Below are 22,592 nucleotides of genomic sequence, written 5' to 3'. Positions count from 1 at the left end.
GTCGATTTATTAAGACAATGGGCATGGTCAGCCCTTTAACCAACTCGATCACTCGCCTTTCACCGTAGATTCTAGTACTAATATTCTTTAGAAAATTGATATCTACTAACCATCACAATGTCTTTGCCATGACGTAGACAATGCGCATGTATACTGACCTGCCTTTCGCAATGCACTGGAGACCAGCCAATCACATACAAGCGTGGCCCTTCATGTGCGACTGAGCGAGGGCCGGGTAGATCCAGACCATAGTTTTCGTGGGGGTATTTTTGAGGGGTTAAACTTTGGTATTTTGTCTGTAACTTTTTATGGACTATAATGAGGGGCGGGGTTACATTTTTGGGAAATAAATAGACCAAGAATTCGCCTTTCTCTAATCTAAGTAAGCAGGGAGGAATGGGCCCCGCTGACACCCCCCTCCATCGGTCGTTAAGAGGGAGTTACCAGACCACCTCATGTGGCAAACGGCTGCAACACATACCGCAATGATGGTGTAAAAATACTTTTTGGCGACTCGAATTGTGACGAAATAAGTGCAATATGAGCATGCACAACCTATAACCCTCAAAGAGCTGGGTTATTTTGACCCATCTCACAGCCTCCCCACCCAAACTCAGCTGTGCCACGCCTAATTTTATTTTGAAACTTTGCATGCATGTACAAACACTCCTTATCATTACAAATATGAAGTTTGAACTCTATCAGACATATGGTTTTGTTGGTTATTTTGAAGTTCATGGCTACATGCGTGCCAATATATTGCAATGGAAAATTACACGTTTTGGCAAACCGGAAAAATGCGCGCTGCACGAGAACGGTACGTTTGAGTTTTGCCAAAATGATGTCAAAATGACCGCACAGAGTTGCTCTAAAAATTCTGAAAGTCTCAGCTTCTAAATAAAACTGCACTGCGGTGATATCAGGAAAAAATAACGGGGGTGGTGGATTCCGCCCCAGCTCTTTTAGGGTTAACTTAATAATAATAATAATTTTTCCCTGCCGAATTTATCATCTTCACACACAAATTAGCGACAGTTTTATTCAAATTAGCACGAAGTAGATTGACGATCTAGATCAGATCACCATTCAAAGAGCAAAACCGATCATTCAATTTCATTCAAAGAGAAAGCGCTTGCACAATCTTGTTATTCCCAAAAGTGAAGGGTCAGCATTCAATTTGGAAAAACACGCAAGAAGCATTCAAATTCGCGCGGACACTCCCACAGTATGTATTTTGGCGTTCAATTTCGTGAATCAGCAAGTATTTGTGAGATTCGTGCAATGCTATTCATTAAACATTAAATCTTCTAATTCTTTTTTCTTTGGGACTTATTTATGCAAAATATTCAAGAAAGGAAACGTTTGGTTAAAGGGGAGAGTTCTCTATAAAAATGCGAAGTAAAATTATGGACAAAGTGGCGAAGTGTCTAAAAAGCATGAGAAAATGGAATGAATCATGCAAGCAAAAGCATTATTTTAAAACTGTAACAAAAAAGAAAATCAGCAATTGTTTAAGAGAATCCAAGAAATCTTAGAATACGTGCATATTTACAGAGATTGTGTTTCTTGTGTATAAAATAAAGAAACTACAAATCAGTAAACAGCATCTAAAGGATTTTTCTTTCAACATCCGTGATGAAGGTGCAGGGAGAGTTTCATTTCTACATTTTGATTATACGGGCAATCAGTATTGGAGTAAATGTGCTGTATTTTTGATGTCCAATTTGTTTGGGATATATAAAAAATATACATTTAATTAAGTTAATACGTGGACACACTTCTCGCTTATTTTCTTTTGTAATCTCCCTTTCTGTTCTGTACGTATATTCCTCTTAGCTTGAAGTTTTCTGATTTGAATGCTCAAAATTTGATTGCACATTGACGAAAACGAAAGTAAAATTCTGGAGGAATTTCTCATTCCACTCACTCAGCGCGAAATCAAATGACGGCTAGGCACTGTCCAATTGAATGAAATTAGCTCTAAATTAAATTTGTTACAGTCCACTATTAGACGCTTGTAAACGAATTTGAAGTCTCTACCGTATGACCAAGAATCATGGGAGCGACCAGCGGAAATAGAAGTCGTTGGAGTACGAATGAACAATAACGAATTTTACTGTGAAGATAACGAATTCGGCCGGGAAAACCTATTTTTTTTTCACTCAGGAAGGTTATTGGTCATGTCCTAAATAGGCTTCCGTAAAATAGGTATTTTTTCCCCCCACGTGTAAGTGCAGCTCGCTGGAGGGCGCAACGAAAGCGAAAACTTGAAATGCAGTGAGGAGTGTAAATTCAGCTTGTGCGGGCCCTCACCGCTCTTCATGGTGTTAAAATCCGCAATATTTTACGATGGCTAACAATAAACGGATGGTGTATGTAGGTAGGTAGGGTTTACTTCTTCAAAAATGATTAAGGCCAGAATTTACACAATACATGACCCTCTGGTTTTGAGTTACATGAGTAAGCCTATGTGCTAGGCTGCACTAACTCTAAAGACCGCACATCGTTAACTGCTTACTAACCCAAGGCCTACGTTAGTTTCCAGTGAATTCTGAACCAATCAGAATGTTAAAACTGTTCTAGGGACCTGTAGTCTGTTGTCACTCTACACTGAAATTTTTCTGTCTCCAGGAGGGCTTGCAGAAGAAGTTGACGAGAAAGTTCTACATGCTGCCCTCATTCCATTCGGGGACATCCTGGATATCAACATCCCCCTAGATTATGAAACAGAAAAGCATCGAGGCTTTGCATTTGTGGAGTTCGAGTTTGCTGAGGTATTGAAGGCATTCCTGGCTTTGTGGTTACCTTGTCCTCTGTCTTAATTCTTACAAGGACATGCTATTGCTATGCTAAAGCCGAGTGCAAAAATACAAAAGGTTCTTTTCCCTTTATAAGGTAGGAGGCCTGGTGGGCCCCATATTTTAAGATTGCATTTTTTTCAAAAGGATGAATGGCATTTCTTAAGTTGTTTTCTGATACTTTTGGGAATAAAGTAAACTTTTATCCCTTCAAACAGGCTTGCATTTATACATGTAGCCAGCTACATGTACACGTACAAATTAAAATATGTTACTGAAAAAAGTGAGAAACTAAAAAAGGAAGAGGTAAGAAAGAAGAATAAATGCAAAACCAACAAAGAAAAATTTAAAGAGAGAGATGGAACACGAAGAAGGAACTCAGCTGCAACAAGAAACTGGCTTATTGCTTTACTTTGATACGTTTGCCTTTATAGACCAAGTTGGGGGACAGTATCTACAGTGCCTCTGAGATTGCAAATTCCCTATAATGATGAAGATTGATATCATAACTTACATTGTCCTTGTCTGAGATACCAGTAAAGATCAGAGTGCTACAGGTATTGACTTATGTTTGAGCCATTCATTCCAATGCACATATTCACAATATATGTATTTAATGATTTTTTCCTCACTCCAGGATGCAGCTGCAGCAATTGATAACATGGTGAGTCATCATTTCTTTTATGATGCTAATTACAAGGCAGGCTCTGGGAATTGAGCCTAGTAGTAACATGTAGATATCATCCAAATTTGGACCCAACGATACAATAACTACATGCACTTGTACAACTTACAAAGTTTAAGGTCCGTCTTTGTCCACTGTTGAGAGTTGGACTCTGTGTTGGTCACGTCACTTGTTATATTCGTCTATTTTGCATAAGTTAATACCAGAGTGGCATTGATCCACTGACATTTCAGGTCACTGTTGATGATGTTCAATCATATTTTGTTTAGATAGCTACATGGATAGATGACAGCCTTTTCAAAGAAAAGAAAAAATTATCCCCCTCCAGTAAAAGTGCAGTGTTACGGACTTGGAGTCAGTTGTGTATCATAGATGCCAGTTAAATGTAGTTTGTGAATGACATGTACATGTACTTTAACTGCAGAATAACAATATACAGAAGTTACTGAGTTCTTTTTAAGTAGGGAATGAATCAATGTTTTGTTTACTTCACTGAAAATGTACACATGCAATGGGAAGTTATGACAGTGAACATAATGTTAACTCAGAAGACTCGGATTGCACTGACAAGTGTGAATCAGCATCATACATAGTGCTTAGTCACAACTTAAACAACATGGATGATGGTGGACAGCAACCATTCCATACAAGGGAAATTAAGCACTAGCTACTGTGTGTTAGATGATGCTTTATTTTGTCTTGTTACCCAGAATGACTCTGAGCTATTTGGGCGGACAATACGGGTCAACCTTGCCAAACCAATGAAGATCAAAGAAGGGCACTCAAAAGCAGGTATTGGACTTTACGCCAGGAGTATCCCTGTAAACTATGATGAGAGATCAAAGTGTGTAAAGCATTGCAGTAGTTGAGTTTACCATTTCTGAACCCAAGTCCTGCTGGTTACTAGCTATCAACCAATGATCGGACCGGACATTCAACAATGACAAAACATCGGATTGGCATAATTTGACTTTCCTTGCCGGTACGAGTGCCGATGTTTACATGAAGAAAGGAGCAAACTCTGCCCTCAGTTTTGGCAAACAAAAATCTCATATTTTTATTTGAGAATGAATACTGTTTTGTTTTCATTCGGTGTGATAAATGAACAGTTATACATTGGTAAAACCCACATAACGTATCCTCGAAAATTACACCTGCGTGGTCCATACCACAACAACTCAATGCATGGACCGTGACCCCAAGGAACAGTCAGTGTACGTGTGTACCGTTTCCATTGACAGCCATTAAAACAACCCGGGAACTACACCATGTGTATCACCACGTACGAGGTGCTGTGTGACCAGTCTGAAGGTAGCCTGCGATTTAGCCTTTATTCAAGGCATGCGTGGCTACCTGAACACTTGACTTGCACCTCTGGCGTTAGCATGTATGATGAAGACACCAACACATTGGTGCAGCAGTGCCATGCGTGCCTTGACTAAAGGCTACTGTGATTCAGCCTGAGGTGCTGTGTCTATTCTGCATGTACCATACACAGTAAGCACTGCGTGGGTTTGTGTGATCGGTTACATCGATCGTGCGCAACTAAGAAGGCAAAAACTAATCCTATTACGGGTAATGTGTAAACTGACATTTTAAGGAAGTACACTGGTTTTTGGATTGTTAGGAGTAGGCCTACATCCTGTGAAGGTTACGTTTCAGTTATTGTCGGTAAAAGCATCGGATTGGATCAGACATCGACCGATGTTCCGATTAAAACATCGGACATCGGATCATCAGTTAAAATGTACTTCGATTGATCCCTATTGGTTGGGGTCAGAGCTAATGTCTAAAAGTATGAGTCCGAGTCTGAAACTCTGAATCTCAGTCCAATAACACAGTTGTTCTTATGCATTGAAAAAAGGCATGAATTCTGAATGAGCATGCATTGGGATCCATCAAGCTCCCATAGGAAAGTGCACATGTAAACAAAGTGTGAAGTCGTTGTGGATTAGGTCTACTGGGTGTCATTTATAATCAGTAACTGCAAATATGAACAAAAACAGGACTTACATTTCCAAGTGTTTAAAATACCGCAATAATAAGTTCTTAAAGCACTTTGCCCCCCCATCTCCAATGTTTTGCATGACATTTAAACCTAGGTCCATGTAAATAGCTACCAAAATTAGAAAAGGTATCCAAAATATTAGCATCATAGAGAGTAAGTCATGCCATTAGCCTTGAGAATGTTTATAGGAAAGAATTCCTCAGGTTGGAAATGAGAGAGCAGTGTTGATTACATTTTCTAGATATTTATGTAGATGTTGAAAGTATGCTGAGGATAACAGAACCGTCATTTATGGGTGGACTTATTGAAAGACTTGGACCAAGGCCAAAAGTCTTTGGGCCCAGAGCCGAGTCCAAGTTTTAAAAAAACTGAGTTTTAGCTTGTCAAATAGTGGACTAAAGTCTCACAGCACTGGGCAGTTCAATCAGCAATAATCTGTTAACGATTAACAGGTTAATGACTTGAATTTTTGATTTAGGCCAAAAACAGACACAAAAAGTAGTTTTGGGAGAAAAGTATTGCAGCTTGAAATTGAGACTGTCAATGGGTAAATGGAAAACAAATCAGAAATGAATCATCTTCTCTCTCGCATAACAGCATCTGGAGTTATATGACACAGTGTAACTCCTCTCCGTTGATTGCAGTTTGGTCTGATGATAATTGGCTAAAGAAGTACGCTGGAGCCACTTTGAAAAAGCAGGAAGAAAAGGAGAATGTAGATACACAAGGTGATGAGACAGGCAAACGATCAGCAGAAACAGATGCAAATGAGGTTAGTGTTATGCACTTTGTTTTTAATAATAGGTTTTGCCCGTTTGGCTTGTGTTTGTCTCGTGTGGTCTTGGGAAGGTCTAAAGTGGTCTCGACTACAACACTGACAGATTATATTCCTTTATACTCCTAGAGAGGTTGTGAGGCCAGTTGGCCAAATTACAATGTGAAAGGTGTGGTCACCGTAATCTCATTCTATATTCTTTTGCCAACTTTGTAGATGTTGTTCTGGAAATTTGTTTTTCTGTAACGCAGACAACCACTTGTCTTTGGGCACACTGAAAGTTATCTGTCAGTTGAATTCTTTAATTGACTCAGTTTACAAGTTACCATTATCATATAGTTTAGAGTCTACATGTCAAATGTTAAGAGCCCTAGATTGTTAAGAATATGAAAGTGTGGAAGTGTCCCTGAAGCTGTCAGGGCAGTTATCACTGGTTGGTGTCAGTGTGTCAAATCCTGAAGCTGTCAGGGAGGTTAACACTGGTTGGTGTCAGTGTGTCAAAGCCTGAAGCTGTCAGGGGGGTTAACACTGGTTGGTGTCAGTGTGTCGAAGCTGGAAGCTGTCAGGGTGGTTAACACTGGTTGGTGTCAGTGTGTCGAAGCCTGAAGCTGTCAGGGAGGTTAACACTGGTTGGTGTCAGTGTGTCAAAGCCTGGGAACATAACACCTAATACCTGTGAAGTGTTTTCAGGCCTCTGTGCTCTCGTCAGAACACGTGGAGGCTTTGTCACATTTTGTTTAAATTTGACACTGTTGATCTGTTGCAGCAATAGTTACATGTGATGCGGATCTGCATATGCCCATCTGTATTAACATTCTATTCACTTGCAGTCTGGTCACATACATGTATACAGTATATGCAAAGATACACTGCAAATCAGAAAATGGTATTCAGAATGCTGTCATTGACTCTGAAATGCACAGAATTTACTTGATGCATATTTTTATTGTTACCAACAGGCATCTGCTCCGCCTCCTAAGAGGTCAAGGGGAAATCCCCATGTTTACTTTGACATCAAGATTGGGACTAAGCAAGTGGGTCGTGTTGTCATTGTTCTCCGGGCAGATATTGTTCCCATGACAACAGGTAGTTGTAAATTACAATTAATACATGAATATTACTGATGAGAATTAATGCTGGAATTAATGTGACATCAAATCCATGAAAACGGCACTTCAGTACCAGCTGTGTTTTACATTTGTTCCTTAACCCCTTCACACTGGGATTCTTTTGAGGGCGACTGCTGGGCTGTGGTACGCTCATTATGCAAAGGTCTGTCCAGCAGCAGGTCCCATTGAACCAGCAGCTGCATGATGAATAGACTGTATGTGTGGTATGCACTAATCCTTACACAATACTGTGGTGTTTGCAGTCCACAGCCGTGAAGGGGTTAATGGCTGTGTAGTGTTTGGCCTCAAAACTTCGATAGTTAGCTATTGAAATTGGGAAAAGCGCTAACAATTAGCAATTAGATACAATTTTAGCAGGTAGTTTAAACTTGTCAGCTGGCAGATATTTGTCAGGCAGTAAGCTGAAATTATTCCAAACTATAGAGGCAGAAATATGAGAATTAACATGTGGGTACATGTGTAAGTCAGCTTAGATCCTCAATGTTTGGGGCTCATAGAAAGACTTTTGTTTCAGGACCATATGGTAAAGACTATCAAAAGTGCAGGCATGTCATTTCACAAGTCCAGGCACAAGTACATGCAACAGGATTAAGAGCGACAACAAGTTTGTTTATAGTTGAAATGTTTTCATTCTGTTAATGCAACAGCACATTAAGTGCAAATTACAAGTGATCTGAGTGATCATGAAGAAGATAAGTCAAACGCAGTTAAGCTCATTATATTAGAGACGGAAGGAAACCCCAGACATTGCGAGCTATTCACAAAAGCGGCCTTCTGGAGTTTGCAACGGTTTGGCCAATCACAGTGTGCGATATCTGTTGACTCTTTCCAAACGCGCATTGGGCCAACAGATTTTATGCATTGTGATTGGCCAACGCGTTGCAAACCCCTGGAGGCACACTGTTGTGAAACACCCATATTATAGGGGGAACCCATCAAACCAGGTTGGTACTGAAAACCCAATCCTGCCTATGACTTTGAACCTGGGCCTCAGAAGTGGAAGGCAAGGACAGTACAATTACGCAAACCTGGCTCCCTAACAATGATTAATTAATTGATTTGAATGGCTCGTGACTTGGCTTAGGCCTTGGCTTAGGCCTGGATAACTTGTGATGGACTTGCAGGGACTTTAGAGAATTTGTGATGGACTCAGCTATAGCTCTAGATCAAGTGTTTGTGACCATAGTTTCTCTTTTTCACAATTAATGAGATACTTTTGTATGGAATCTGTACTTCTTTAAGAACACAGATTGCTACTAACAAGTATTTTAATTATCGGTTTTGTTTATTTTAGAGAACTTCAGGTGTCTTTGCACCCATGAGAAGGGCTTTGGCTTCAAAGGCAGCACGTTTCATAGGATTATTCCACAATTTGTATCCTTTGTAACTGAAGTTAGGACCATTGTATTAATTGTTAATACAACTTAAAGAGTTTTGTGTAGGACATCGGTCAGCTATGGTAGTAAGAAAGAGTTTTGAATTGAGTTAAATGCTTGTAAAGACGCGGTGCCAAAATCTACTGTTTAACATGGAGGGGAGTTATCAGTGATAGATGCATCCAGGAAATGTACATGTAAACCTTACGGTAAGTCAACTTGCCTGAGCTAACTTACTGGACTAACTATCCCCTTGCAAAAGTCTCCTAGTTTCACACCTTTACCTGCTGATGCTTGCTCTATCTATTTGGCTACAATGTGTTAATGTACATGTAGGTACCTAGTTGAACAAAATGGAAGTTCAGAAAGGCCTCTGTTGTCATTGGTTACACTTTTGTGTTTAGTGTCTTTAATGTAATGAATCATGAGTTGAAGGATCACAGGCGTGTTTTCTTGAATGTGATGAAATTGTCTGCCAGGCTTTTATGGGGGGAGATATATTTGGCACTGTTGTATTTGCTATCAAGTGAGTTTATAGTCATGTTACATTTGATTGTCTTGTCATTTAGCACATCATCATCACTTAAACCTATCACAAAACCTTAATATTTCTTTAATCTTTGCCCCGTTTATAACAGACGTGGGAGATATAGAGCTAAATGATTCTCCGTGTGAAAACTAGGTATTTTCCATTTCGCTAAATCCCAAATTCCGCTTCAGAAATTCAAACTCTGTAGTAAGCATGAAAAAGGAGAGCAAGTTTTAAACTATTTATGGAAACCATTTGCTTACCCCCCCTAAAAAAAAAAAAAAGGAAAAGAAACAAATATTGCTTGGAAATACTCTGCAATGTTTCCAACTATTTAAAATAATTTTCTGTTTTGATAATTTGTAAAAATCCACACAATAAATACGGCATCCCCCACCCCTTGATTTCCCACCGGAGCAATTGTCAAAAACTTGCTACAGTTAACAGACATTTCATGTGTCAATCCTCATGTATATAATCAAATTGCATGTACAGTGTAAATGTACAGTGAAGTCATAGAGTAGGGCTTGCATGCAACAGTCGTTGATCACAATATGTTAATGTTAGACGTCAACCCACCATTGTATTTGGCAGTAGTGCCACAAAATTCAGAAAGTTAACATTAAATCTGAGCCATAAAATGCATGTTTGTGACTGAAAACTTTGCTCTTCATCAAACACTTCCGAGGGCTCATTGAGCTATTGTACACCAAGCTTACTAGGTTTTGTTTAATTTAAGAAATATGTAATTAGTCTTCCGTTTTGCTGCTGCGGTTTCATTGTTTCACTATGTGGTACTAGCCTTGTCTCAAGGCATCTATGTGGATTCACAGACTGAATTCCCCACGCGTGCAATAACCAGCATACATGTATGTGTGAATGTGAACTTGTCTGCACCTTGATATCAATGCTAGTACGGTGCATATGTGTACTTTACTGTACAGGCTGCCGCTGCATGCTTGAGGCTCACGACGGGATGTGGACGACTCAATCATGTAGTGGGGTGGTGTAATTTAGCATGTTTCCAGCATAATGCAAGCATTTTAAAACAGTTTGGTAGGCATTTATTTATGGTTCTTTGCGGAAAGGTTTCTTTACTTTTAAGCCATTCTTAGTGGGAAATTTGGCAAGTTCCATTTCAAGCAGTGATTTCCATTTGAAAGTGTTGATTCTGCGAATTCCGTCCATTTTCCGTGATTGCAGAAAATCATTGGCTCTAGAGATATGATTATCAAAGTAGAAATTTTGGGGCGAGAGTAAGGCCAAAATTTACTGTTCTTCATTTACAATCATCTGCGATTTGATATCTATTGGTTGTCAGGTCCAAGTGATCACTGGTGTCAAAACCATTTCTTCGCTCTTTTGTTATGGTACAAGAAAAAACATCAGGTCTTTTTGTATTGTTGCATTGTGCAGTGTTTCAAAGCGCTGGTTTGATTGCTACAGGTTGGTTTGTAGGCAACTTGGTTTTGTTGTCGTGTGTGTGTGTTGCAGGTGTTGTGGCTAGTTTTATATTGTGTTGTGTGTGTTTATTGTCTGATTTCCTTATCTGATGGAAAACAGATGTGCCAAGGAGGAGACTTCACAAACCACAATGGAACAGGAGGAAAGTCAATCTATGGCAAGAAATTTGAAGATGAGAACTTCATCTTAAAGCACACACAACCAGGTAAACATTCTTCATCACTATAATATGGAACACTGGCCCCTATCCCCTACAAAGACCAAGTATATGAATGCCTTGGTATAACCATTTTGGTACAAAACAGGCATTGCTTCATAAATCTCATTATTTGAAAGTGGTCCTTGTCTTTTAATTCAGGGCCAATTGTTTTCTGAGCCAGCACTTTATAACCAGGTCACCATTCAAGGTAGTTAGGCTGACAGCCAATTTTCAGTGACAGTTTTAGAGAGGATAAATTGTAACCTTGTTTGGCAGTGTTATTTCAAAGGGGCTGGTGACAGGTCAAACCGCTGACTGCCCCATGTGTTATGAGTAATAGGCTGTTTGTCAACAGGCCTGCACACATCCATCTTAGTAGCATTTTTCTTGCAGTAATTTTTGAATTATTGAGTTCATTAGTGACTAATGCTCCTCTCCATTGTTATCCCAACATGTAGCTCTTTCTCTAATTTGGTTAACAGGGGTGTTATCTATGGCCAATTCAGGACCGGGTACAAATGGTTCCCAGTTCTTCCTAACAACAGCAAAGACAGACTGGTGAGTGACTTTCATTATATGGCAACCTGGTGTCAGTGATCGGCACATTTGCTTGACTAATACCTCACAGTTCTACTTAAGGGAATAGTTACAGCGTGTATTAGATGTAACCCCTCAGTGGGGAAAATAGACCAGCAGGTTAAGAACCTTTGCAGGCATTGGTTCAAATAGTCATGTATATAAAGGGTAAGTGGCATGTGTGATCCATTGAAGTGCAGTTTTCTTTATACAGGCTGTTATCAGTAGGCCACCCGTTTTATTTTCGGATTACAGTTTCTTTAAGGCAGCAACTTTGGAGAATGGAATGAAAACAGAAATTGTTTCCGATTCAAGGTTGGCCATTGTTCTGTCTCGGTGGGTTGGTAAACAAGAAAGTGGCCATAGGTCAGAAAACTTTACAAAAATTGGTACTTTCCTGGATGTGTGCTGATACACTGAATGTGAAATTTCGTGTTATTATTTCCATCAGTGCTAAACAGCATAAATCATATGTTTGGTTGAAATTCGTTTTTCTATTTGGCCCAAAATATGTCATAAGATCTGAAAAATAAACAAGCAGCTTAGTTGACACAGAATTCACTTCGCAAAGTGGTTTTGTTCGAATAACAGACACTGGGATGGAATTTGATTTAAACAGTAGCAGGTAATTGTTGATGTTGGTTTTGCCTTCAGTGATAACAGATTAAAAGATGTAACAGTGAACCAGAAATCTGATGATGTGATTGATACCTTGATGTGTTTGTTCCACAGGCTTGATGGAAAACATGTGGTATTTGGTCATGTGACCGAGGGAATGGACATTGTGAGGAAAATCGAGAACGTTGGAACCAAGTCGGGAAAACCAAAAGAAAAAGTGACCATTTGTGACTGTGGAGAACTGGTGTAGTGTTTCTCGACGGAAAACATTAGAGACAATACAACTGTTGTAAAAGAATCGCTAACCAGCCAGCAAAGTCATCCTGCCACCAGACCCGCTAACACTGAGAGCTGAACACCAATTTCTTTTTCCTCCATGATTTGAGATTTATAGACTTACCTGTGACCAGAATTGTAGTGGTATCCCTTTCACGCTGAAGCTGTGCCCATGTGTAAACGCACTTTACTCTTCAACCATTGGGTGTTGTGATTTACCAAAAGAAATGTGATCTCAATGATGCATGTGTGCAGTGGTGTATCTAGGTTTGAGTTGGGGCGACGTACATGTCGGGGCTTTTTTTTCTAAAAACGATTGTTCCAATTTTTTTCTGTGAAAGAATCCTCTCCTTCTGCTCCCTTAAAAAAATGAAAGGTGGTTCATGTATTACCGTTTCTTATCAGTTGGCCCTTTAATTCTTAAGAAAAAAATTGGTAACACCTCCCCTAGCCCCAGTACTGGTATATATTTTTTGGTGCCAACACAGTAAAGATGTCTCCTCAGAGTAGTCTATAAGAAGGTTCATTGTCAAGCAAGAGGTTTATTAGTGAAAGACTTTTTGAGATGGTTGACGGTGGCAAAGGGTACCTGTCCCACACAGCCAGTCCACTTTTGCTTCTGTCATGTTTGAGCTGATACATTGGCCCAAATTGACTCCAACTGTGTAGGACCCATCACCTCCAGCAGCATCTTAAAAGTATCCCATAATTTTTCTTGCGACTGCCACCATATCATATTGACTTGAATTCATGTTGCACTTACCCAGAATCCAAATAGTTCTGTTGATATGTATCTGAAATATTCCAAGATAAATGTGACCCGCTTTGTGACAGAGAATCACAAGTCACCAGGGCCAGTTTCGAGTGACAGGCCTTTAAAAGAACCATGTGCAGTGGAAATCAATGGGAACCGCCGACACTTTTCACCAGTTCAATGTCCGTCAGGATGCCAAAATGAGCGATACATCAAAGCAAAGAGTTAAGCCTTCTCTTTCTAATATAAATTGAAATAGATTACAGAGAAAGTGGCTTAATGATTCACTTTCACAGAGCAGGTCACAAATTTCTCAAATGGTTTTCCAAAACTATTCCAAAATAAGAAAGAGCTATGAAATTATAGCTCGCACTCAGTTTGTCTAGGACTAGTGAGATTTTGACTCTAATTCACACAGGATTGGTGTGCCGTGTAGACAACTTGTAACTGTTGCAAGAGTCTTGAAAACCAACTGTGAGATACTTCCATCACATTTAACTCTATTAAAGCTGGGTTGTTTGGGCCCAGCTCACAGCTGGGAGCAGGGGGTTGGGGGGAAGATCCACCCCTCCCCAAGAACTCAGCCATGCCTCACTCAGTTATTTTTTTTTTAGACTTGGGATGCATGTAAAGACACTCCTTATCATTACAAATAAAATGTTTTGAACTCGGACATAGTTTTGTTGATACAGTAATTTGAAGTTCAAGGTTAAATGTGTGCCAGCTTGCATGCATTGAGCACCGCAGTGGAGAAATGTACATTTTTGGCTGACCCACCTCAGAAAATGTGGATTCCCGATCCCCCCCCCGGCTCTTTAAGGGTTAAAACTTGGACTGTAAATGCTTCATGAAACATTTGGAGGCTTTATTCCTGGCAGCCATGTTCCTTTCAGCTGATCAATCAAACCCATTTACTTTATTTACTGGTTCATACAGAAAAGAATGATTACAACAAAGTGGCAAAATTATTACAATTGTAATTAAACATTTTCTGTCCTAGTGCATGTAAACTTTCGACCACAACTCTGTTACACATTGGTAGTCCATAGACTGAGGATATTACTGTGCTGACTGTATTGTCGATTGGAAACTACTTCAGGACTTGTTGCTGTCACTCATCTTCAGTTGGCCGTCTCTGAAATGCTGTAGAGTTGTCAATTGTGGCTGAAAAACATATATATCTGGCAGGTTCACAGTGCAGCACTTTTCAAGAAACACATTTCCTGCACAATATTAATGTGGTGTTTTGGGGACAATGGAAATAAAAACATTGAGCCAAAAAATACCAAGTACTTTGAGCATTTCTGTACCAAAGTTTAATTCCAAGTAGTGCTGTTTCCATCTATCAATTTGCTGCCCACTGTTAATGTACCCAGCAAGATATTGGACGCAGGGGTACCCCCCCCACCCCACATGTCCAATCACTATACACACCCTTGAGTATTGTTGCCTAACACAACCAGCCTGGATGTCTGTAAAGAATTCCTGAGATTCGGATCTAACAATGACCACAAAGGTGGGGGGGTGCTCTCCATCCCATATCTTGCTTCACATGTTGTTCATGTCTCTTGAGTTCACAAAAGCAACCAAATATGTGGCGGTAACAAAATGAAAAATACTCAATTGCAACACTGGCGTTTATCCATGTCTGTGTATAAAAGCAGCCTGTATCAGCTAGCCTCTACAGTTTGTGCAAAGCAGCCTGTATCAGCTAGCCTCTACAGTTTGTGCAAAGCAGCCTGTATCAGCTAGCCTCTACAGTTTGTGCAAAGCAGCCTGTATCAGCTAGCCTCTACAGTTTGTGCGAAGCAGCCTGTATCAGCTAGCCTCTACAGTTTGTGCAAAGCAGCCTGTATCAGCTAGCCTCTACAGTTTGTGCGAAGCAGCCTGTATCAGCTAGCCTCTACAGTTTGTGCAAAGCAGCCTGCATCAGCTAGCCTCTACAGTTTGTGCAAAGCAGCCTGCATCAGCTAGCCTCTACAGTTTGTGTCGAGAAAATTCCTGTTGTAAATGTACTTGTTCACCGGTTTCAAAATGTCAAATATTGTTTTAGTGTACATGTACTTCTTTTTACAACCTCCTCAAAAGAGGAATTCAGTTTAATAATAAAAAGGAACAGTACACTGTGATCATTTTGTATGATTTATTTCTAGTGATCCTTGAGAATCTATTAAAATACAAAACAAATTCATATAACAGAACTGAGGTCAATAGACTATTCACAAAAAGTTCACAATTCAATAGCAATTTATGTTATGTTAATTTTATGTTACAAAACCATGATGGATCTACTGCCCCATCTATAAGAAACAAAGGAACTTTAATTTTGATGAAGTGCAGTTTATGTAAATACATGTATTACTGAACTATTCCAGAGAACTGCATCATGAAGATACATCAGCATGTAAGATTACACGGTCTGCTGAAATGAATCATTGTAACATTAGTAGGCATGTTAGGAGATGAACTGTATTGTGTGACATCTGGGGTTTTTTCACAAATGCTGTAATTCAAAACGACTACAAATTCTTTTTATACACCTCACCTTCCTGGCAATAATGTTAAATACATTATCTTCCAGTGACATCTGTTTCATTGCAGTGCATTTGTATACTTTTAAAGATTCCAGAATGAGACTGACCATCACTTTTATACTACTGACAAGTCAACCCAACAATAAGAGGGAAATGAGGACATGGTCCCACTGGGTACAATGTACATTAACACGTCACTGTTTTCCTTTCAAAAGGCACAGTTCTAAAACATTGACCATTTGCTCCCAGGTGATTTGTCACAATTACAGAGTTACATTATGTCCTGCATGTTGTTGACTCATCACTGCACCTCCCTGAAAAGAGTGGCCAAAATGGCTTTCACCCCTAAGAGTCCAGAGTATTTCCCAAGATAAGTTCAACCAAATCCCAAGCTGAGCATACTTATCACCATACATCACCTTAGCAACATGTCTTAGGATCTTGGCTGTAGGTTTATGTCTAAGGATTCCATGTTTCAAGGTATTTGAAATTATTACGGTATTTCAAATACCTTTGCAAGAGAACTAATTTTGTGGCATTAGGTCAAAGCTGAAGACATGAACTACTGTACAATTTCAAAATGCTTTACAAAACAAACATACAAATCAACTTAACAATAGGCATGAAATTGGATTCAACTCCCAAGTACATGCACATACTTTGGTCTACCAGAGAGTTCCCCCTTCAGAAGTCAGGAATTTCATAATTAATCAGCCCGGTAATAAAATTCATACAGAGATTCTGCTTACTCAAAGTAAGGTAGGGAACATCCGTTCAGCACTAACCTCACAGCAAGTTCATCCAGGATTGTTTCATTAGCACTTTAACCCTCCTATGCTGAAGTCACTCTTTGGGTCACATGGTAAACACCTCAAGGAAGCACGGCTGTGTTGTGTTTTGTACCAACAGTCCCTCAGAGGAATATCAGATTGCACTTTTGTGCTGCCCAACAACTGAGCTTCACTGTTTCGTGAAGCAATGAAGAGGACTGCTCAAAAGACCCTGGGTCATTTTGTGCCGGCAACCTACAGAGTACACACTGAACTTGTGCATGTTTGAGTTCCATATAGAAAATACATGCTCACCAATGACTGTGGGCATTTGTGCACATTTGTGCTGTAAAACCAAAGGAGGGTTAAAAAGCTAATGGTTGTCCATCAACATCAGGCCACACAATGGCATTTGTGAGAGTCATGGGCACGTTTTAACCTCTTGCTCCCCCTGATGTTGGTCTAAAACACCTCGCAATTTCCCTTGGAATTCAATTCTCAGAATGGATGTAAATTCGAAGACGACACTCGCATGTTGATGACCCAACACAGAATTTATGTCGGCAATATTCCATGACCACATTTAAACTAAAAATTAGTGAAACACAATACCTGTACACATGTAATTACATGAACAGTAGTACATTTACAGGACAAGGAGTACTTCAAAACTGACTATCTCTCACTTCTATGATTTGTTTTCAAACACATGTACACGTAGCTCTTGTATTATACAAACACATCACCTTTATAATAAGGTCTTTGTGACTTACATATAATCATGGCATGACAAGGATAACACTCAAAGTAGAAAACACCAAATACAAAGACTTGGTACCTACAAGTTTCCTCCTCACAAGCAGGATGAAGTATTAGTAAAATGCTCTCATCAGGTTTTCCTGGTGTACATTGTAGGTGCAGTTTTGAATGCCACGCCAGACTTCGATGAGCCTCTGGTGTTCCTCTGCCGTAACTGTTGCTGTTAAGTAGATGTAAGCGAGGCATCATGAATGAGTCTGGTCGCTGGGACATGTTGGAGGGGTGGATGACCATTGGCCCCATCTTGGTATCAACAGACCTCATCTACGCCTCTTGCTGGCCAGTATGTCTGGGTTGGGTGCACTCGTTCCTTGCCTGGTCCTCTTCCTCTTGGGTGAGTTGTCCTTTTCTGAGGGGGTCACAGAGGCAAGAGAGGTCATGGTTGGTAGCCGGATGGTGGTCTTCAGAGACTCTTTAGGGGTACCTGCAAGGACAGTCGTGACACTAACAACTTTACAGTCTCCATCTTTTCATTTTCAATGACAAAAACTAGCTACTTCTGCAACGTCACTTCACTTTGAAAGAACATCATGTCCATGTTTTGTGCGATGTGGATGTACCACTAATACAGCTTTTGTTCTACTGATCTACTGTGAATGTCCATCTACAAATAAGAAAAAATCTCATCACTTAAACACTCCTAGATTGGTGAATGACAGGATTACTGGTGGAGAAAAATACGGGGGATTTGGCACCCCCTAACCATTCTGAATCCAACAACCATATGCACAATTTCAATGGTCCCTAGGGGGTTGGGATCAATTCAAACATTTAGCGAGTAACAATTTTTGGTAACTTCAAAAAGTGCATGCCCACTAGTAAAAGCCAGCATTAATTGCGATCCTTTTTAAGCCGCCAAGCCAGAATTGTCATTTTGAGAAATTTGATGACAGTGAAAATAAGCGCACAGATGAAAAAGCCTTCTTTACAAACTAAGAACACATCATTTCTGAGCTTCCTGCACAACTGTAGTTTGCAGGGTTCTGAAGTTCGGAACTAACTTGCACTGGAAACAAGTTGGCTGAACTGGTAAGTTTTTAAACTAGCTAAAAGCAACATGTAGTTCAGGATCTTGGTTTGAGCATGTTTCCCGCCATGATTCTCTGTCTGTAGCCATCTTATAGGGAATTGTGGAGGGCAGAGGTCACTAAAGAAGGTAGAAGCCAGAAATCCTGGACTAAGCATAATCTCTCTACCACAGTGGCGTGTCTGACACACTGACGGCTGTGGAGATCTTCATCACTCTAGGTTTTTATTGTGGCACCCCTACCACCTTGGTCATGTGATGAATGATGACTAATTCAACAGAAATTTATCTAAATAATGCCAAACAGAGAATCTGTTAGGTCAACTCACTTTCTTCCACATTGGAAGGGGCAGCTTTTCTTTTGCCACTCATCAGCTCACCATATTCTTCAGTTGGTAGTGTAAACTCGGACTGATTATTGGGGAATGGAAGAATCTCGGATTCATGCTGTAAAATAAAAGACTTTCACTGAATTAGTTCCGTTAGGCTACGCTGTGAATTCCAATCATCAGATCACAGTTCTGCAAAGCACTGACAGACAGCTTACAGATCAAGTCAATGCTTTCTGTTGAGGCACTTAAAGGTTCCTGTACATTTAATAAATAAAACTAAATGTTTGTATTTCCCACTGACCAACATACCAATGCTTGCATGTCGTACATGGTGCTGAGATGTTGCCAGATTTGCTGTGAAGTAACCTTGCGTCCCATGGATTGCTGCAACTTGTCATGAATGCACATCATTTGGAAATTCTTGTTCACCCCTTCATCAGACAAATAAACAATGCATAAATTGTTGGGTTTAACCTCCTAGGGTGCACCCTTATTAAAGTTTCAGTACAGTTTAATCGTGTTAATTTATGAGTTTCTCAGTTTTTGCTGATTTCAAAATCCTTGTTCGGGTGCAGGCCGCAATGATTTTTTTTGTTTTTTGTGTGCCCGATCGGGCAGACCATGTCATAAATTTGCTTTCTTGAATTGGATCAACACTTGCCAAAGATTTCTCAGAATCCACGATTATTGTTATTTAACTACTGCATACATGCAGTCTTTTATTAGGCCAAAAAAATACATGATGTAGTTGTGCTGCGCAAGCCTATCAAAAATAGTGTTGGGAGCTCAGAACTTTTTTTTGTTTGGGAGCAATATTGTGCTGATTGAATGGCATCAGTGGGGGCGACAGCCTCCAAAAGTATCTCAAAAAGTGAAGAAAACCTGTCTTAATTTATGTAAAAATGTTTACATACGGCAATTCAAAAGGACATTATGAACAATTCACACAATCACGACGGCAAACTGGCCAACAATGTCCGTGTATCTAGACCAGCGGGCACTAAACCTTGTGCCATGAGCAGAACAACCTCAAATTACACTCATGAACACAGAAGATACATAAATAAATAAGACATAAATAAGAGACCATGTTCTGTGAATTAAATAAGAGACCATGTTCTGTGAATTAACTTGCAGAAAACCTCTTGCAACAGATCACTGATGTCTTTCCGGCCAGCAACCTTTTGCATTCGCGATGTGTGCGGCTGATGAAGAGTGTTTATGTACAGTACTTTCAGTACATGTACAGTACAGACTGGTTCTGGAAAATGTCCAATGTCAACTTTTTAATTAATTTTACTTGATTAATTACATTATACAATCCTCTCCTTCACTTAAAAAAATCCTTTTAAGTTGGGCCACCGCGCGAACCAAAATCAGTTTTCCTTCCAGAGTTGCCTTTGATTGAGCACGAGTCCAACTCTGATCAGTATCCAATCAAACTTTTTGCACAGCCATTTATGACATCATTGGCCTAATATGGAACGTAAGGGCATGGCTACCGGAGATTGGCAAACATAATGCTAAATTTGAATATACATACATGTAAGTACAATTGGATGTAGTGAGAATTTAGAGTTGTTGTGCAGTGGAAATGCTGTATGTTGCTTGTTCTCAGTTGATTATTAGTGAAATCTCACCATGTGCTTTTTACAACCATCGCGTGATGCAGGGCCATCACAAGTTTACTGTACATGTTTGTACTGTACTGTCATGACTGTACAGTTAATTTATAGCACATATGCTGAGCACCGGAGCGGCACTGATGCGGCACAACTCGTTATCCATTTTTCGTTGTGTTTGCTTTTTTAACACATTTTCTTGCATGCATTTCGCGCGCCACCAACATGACCAATGTCATGCCATATTAAAACCGAACATCCGAACGACCAGTTTGGTTTGGTTTGGTTCGAATGTGCAATGTTCGAAACAATTTTTGGTTCGGTTTGGTGGTTCGGCTGCAGCACTATTCTAACATACGGAGTACGAGTTGTCCTGGATACAAGTGGTCCAGGATACGAGTTGACGTGCGTACGAGAAGACCTGGGTACGAGTTGACCTAGGTACGAGTTGACATGGGCAGGAGTTTGGGGGTACGAGTTGACCTGGGTACGAGTTGTCCCGGGTACAAATTGACCTGATTCCATACCAAACCGTATCCCGTGAGACAGACCTCATCTTAGTAGGCCTACATGTAGCTAATGAAATCACAGAAGGAAAATCGGTGTAACTATGAATGAAGTGGCTATCGTTATGTCAGTTATACGCATTTCTCATTTTCTATCGTTACAGCACTGAACAGCGCAAGTGCGATGACATAGCTGAACACTAGTGGCCAAGTGATCAAGGTGAAAGGTTTAGAAACACTGGTTTGTGAGTTCGAATCCGCGCTTGAACTATTTAATTTTTTTTGCCTAAATTTCATGTTTTATACCATAATTGTTTATGTTGGTTTCTAATTGTATGGAGCAGCACAGACATCCGGGATTCTCGCAAAATGACAGGTACTGCGCCGGTGAAAACAGCGATCTTGACAACATACGCTCGCACCAGCCAGTCCAAGGATCGAGTTATACAATCTCTTCTTTGATCTGTACGTACACGCGCGCTTATTGCAGTTGTTTTCACCAGCGCGGAATGGTTGCTACCCATATTTCTGTGAAACTCCCGGATGTCCGCGCTGCCCCATAGGCCTAAGCAGGAATTTTTTTCTCATCGAAGGCTTTGGAGGATTTTTTTAAAGGGAAATAAAGTCCAAAATCTGTGCTTAAGTTGATGCGCTTGCGCAGTTGCAGTACCGTAACGATAAAAAATGGGAGATGCGTTACAGCTGCCGTAACAGCCACTGCACACTATAAAAGTATAAGGGGCAGCATAGAAATTCTGTGCAATCTGAGATGAGACAGGCCTAATACCATTTTGGTTGGATGCACTTTTTATCTGTAACCTAAGGTTTGTATGAACTTCATAATTAAAAGTAACGTTAGGCCTGTGTAGGCCTAATTACATGTAACGTAGGTACGTATGCTAGTTGCTACACAACAATGGCCAACATACATGTTCATGTACATGATCTGTGACATGGCCAATGTTACTTGTTAGCATGGTTTGTCACGTTAAGTCTTCGCATGTTTTATTCTTCCATGGTCTTCCAATGTTGTATCGCGAATGTGCTCGAACTTTGGCCCTTACAAGAACTGTACGCAGAATCAATTTACCAACTGGTTTGTGACCCCTCATGGCATGGAACAGGTTGACTTCCATCTCCACACTCCATGACACAGACAGCTCTTCATCCACCGCCATGGCGTTCAATGCGACGAGACTCCGTTGTACTTGTACAGTCTGTGTAGGGCTATGGCCGGCTATAACACGAGAGCTAATGGGAAATGTACAAAGCCGCTAGCTAACGGCATCCGTAGGCACATGTGCTATTTCGATCCGTAGCCAAGTAATTTGGACACGGCATGTCTAGCGACAAGCGTGCACGTGTAATATGACACTAATAGACTAGTTCCAAGTCCTTCAATTACACATCTTGCCAAAATCCCAACTCTGATTTTGTGTGTATTTGACATGTATTTGGAATTTATCAACTCAGTAACATAAGTGTGAATAAAAAAATCCTTTCTCAATGAGCCAACTTCATACCAATATTCTACATGCACTAAACAAAACTGCTCTGGCAGATAACAATTGTAGCTACTTAACCGCTTGACGCCGGATGATGTCATGGTGTAAACACCTATTTTTTCTTGTTTGTTCCACGGGAGGACACGTACACTTGTTGAAGACTTCTTTTTTCATTTCCGCGTTTGACGTAATCTCTTCGGTAACCTAGCACGCACTGTCTACCGCAAGTCCACCCACACGGACAGGTATCTCCACAATACTTCCTTCCACCACCCCAAGATTAAGTCAT

General features: G+C 40.2%; 2 protein-coding genes across 3 annotated transcripts; one reads left to right on the top strand and one right to left on the bottom strand.

The window, feature by feature from the left end:
• Nucleotides 1–2,244: 2,244 nt before the first annotated feature.
• Nucleotides 2,245–14,480, top strand: ppie (peptidylprolyl isomerase E). Its single transcript, XM_022241358.2, has 10 exons — nucleotides 2,245–2,380; nucleotides 2,632–2,774; nucleotides 3,436–3,462; nucleotides 4,194–4,275; nucleotides 6,136–6,263; nucleotides 7,226–7,352; nucleotides 8,691–8,770; nucleotides 10,865–10,970; nucleotides 11,447–11,522; nucleotides 12,273–14,480. Exons 1-10 carry the CDS (start codon nucleotides 2,350–2,352, stop codon nucleotides 12,406–12,408), a joined length of 936 nt encoding a protein of 311 aa, XP_022097050.1. The 5' UTR covers nucleotides 2,245–2,349; the 3' UTR covers nucleotides 12,409–14,480.
• An 837-nt stretch (nucleotides 14,481–15,317) lies between these two features.
• On the bottom strand, nucleotides 15,318–22,122 carry LOC110982743 (MRG/MORF4L-binding protein-like). 2 transcript variants are annotated; one of them, XM_022241380.2, is made up of 4 exons: nucleotides 21,889–22,122; nucleotides 18,980–19,101; nucleotides 18,668–18,785; nucleotides 15,318–17,660 (listed from the first exon to the last, which is right to left on the bottom strand). In XM_022241380.2, the coding sequence occupies exons 1-4, from the start codon at nucleotides 21,974–21,976 to the stop codon at nucleotides 17,572–17,574; spliced, it is 417 nt and encodes a 138-aa protein (XP_022097072.1). In that variant the 5' UTR covers nucleotides 21,977–22,122; the 3' UTR covers nucleotides 15,318–17,571. The 2 variants fall into 2 exon arrangements, with proteins under 2 accessions (XP_022097072.1, XP_022097071.1); XM_022241379.2 differs by having other exon boundaries at nucleotides 15,318–17,735; nucleotides 21,889–22,114.
• Nucleotides 22,123–22,592: the final 470 nt, after the last annotated feature.

The sequence above is a fragment of the Acanthaster planci genome, linkage group LG18, assembly GCF_054643075.1.
Source record: "Acanthaster planci isolate LZ-2023a linkage group LG18, COTS_SCS, whole genome shotgun sequence".
NCBI classification, from domain to species: Eukaryota; Metazoa; Echinodermata; class Asteroidea; order Valvatida; family Acanthasteridae; genus Acanthaster; species Acanthaster planci.
The sequence above is the reverse complement of the archived record's forward strand: the minus strand, read 5'-3'. Positions and strand labels throughout refer to the sequence as shown.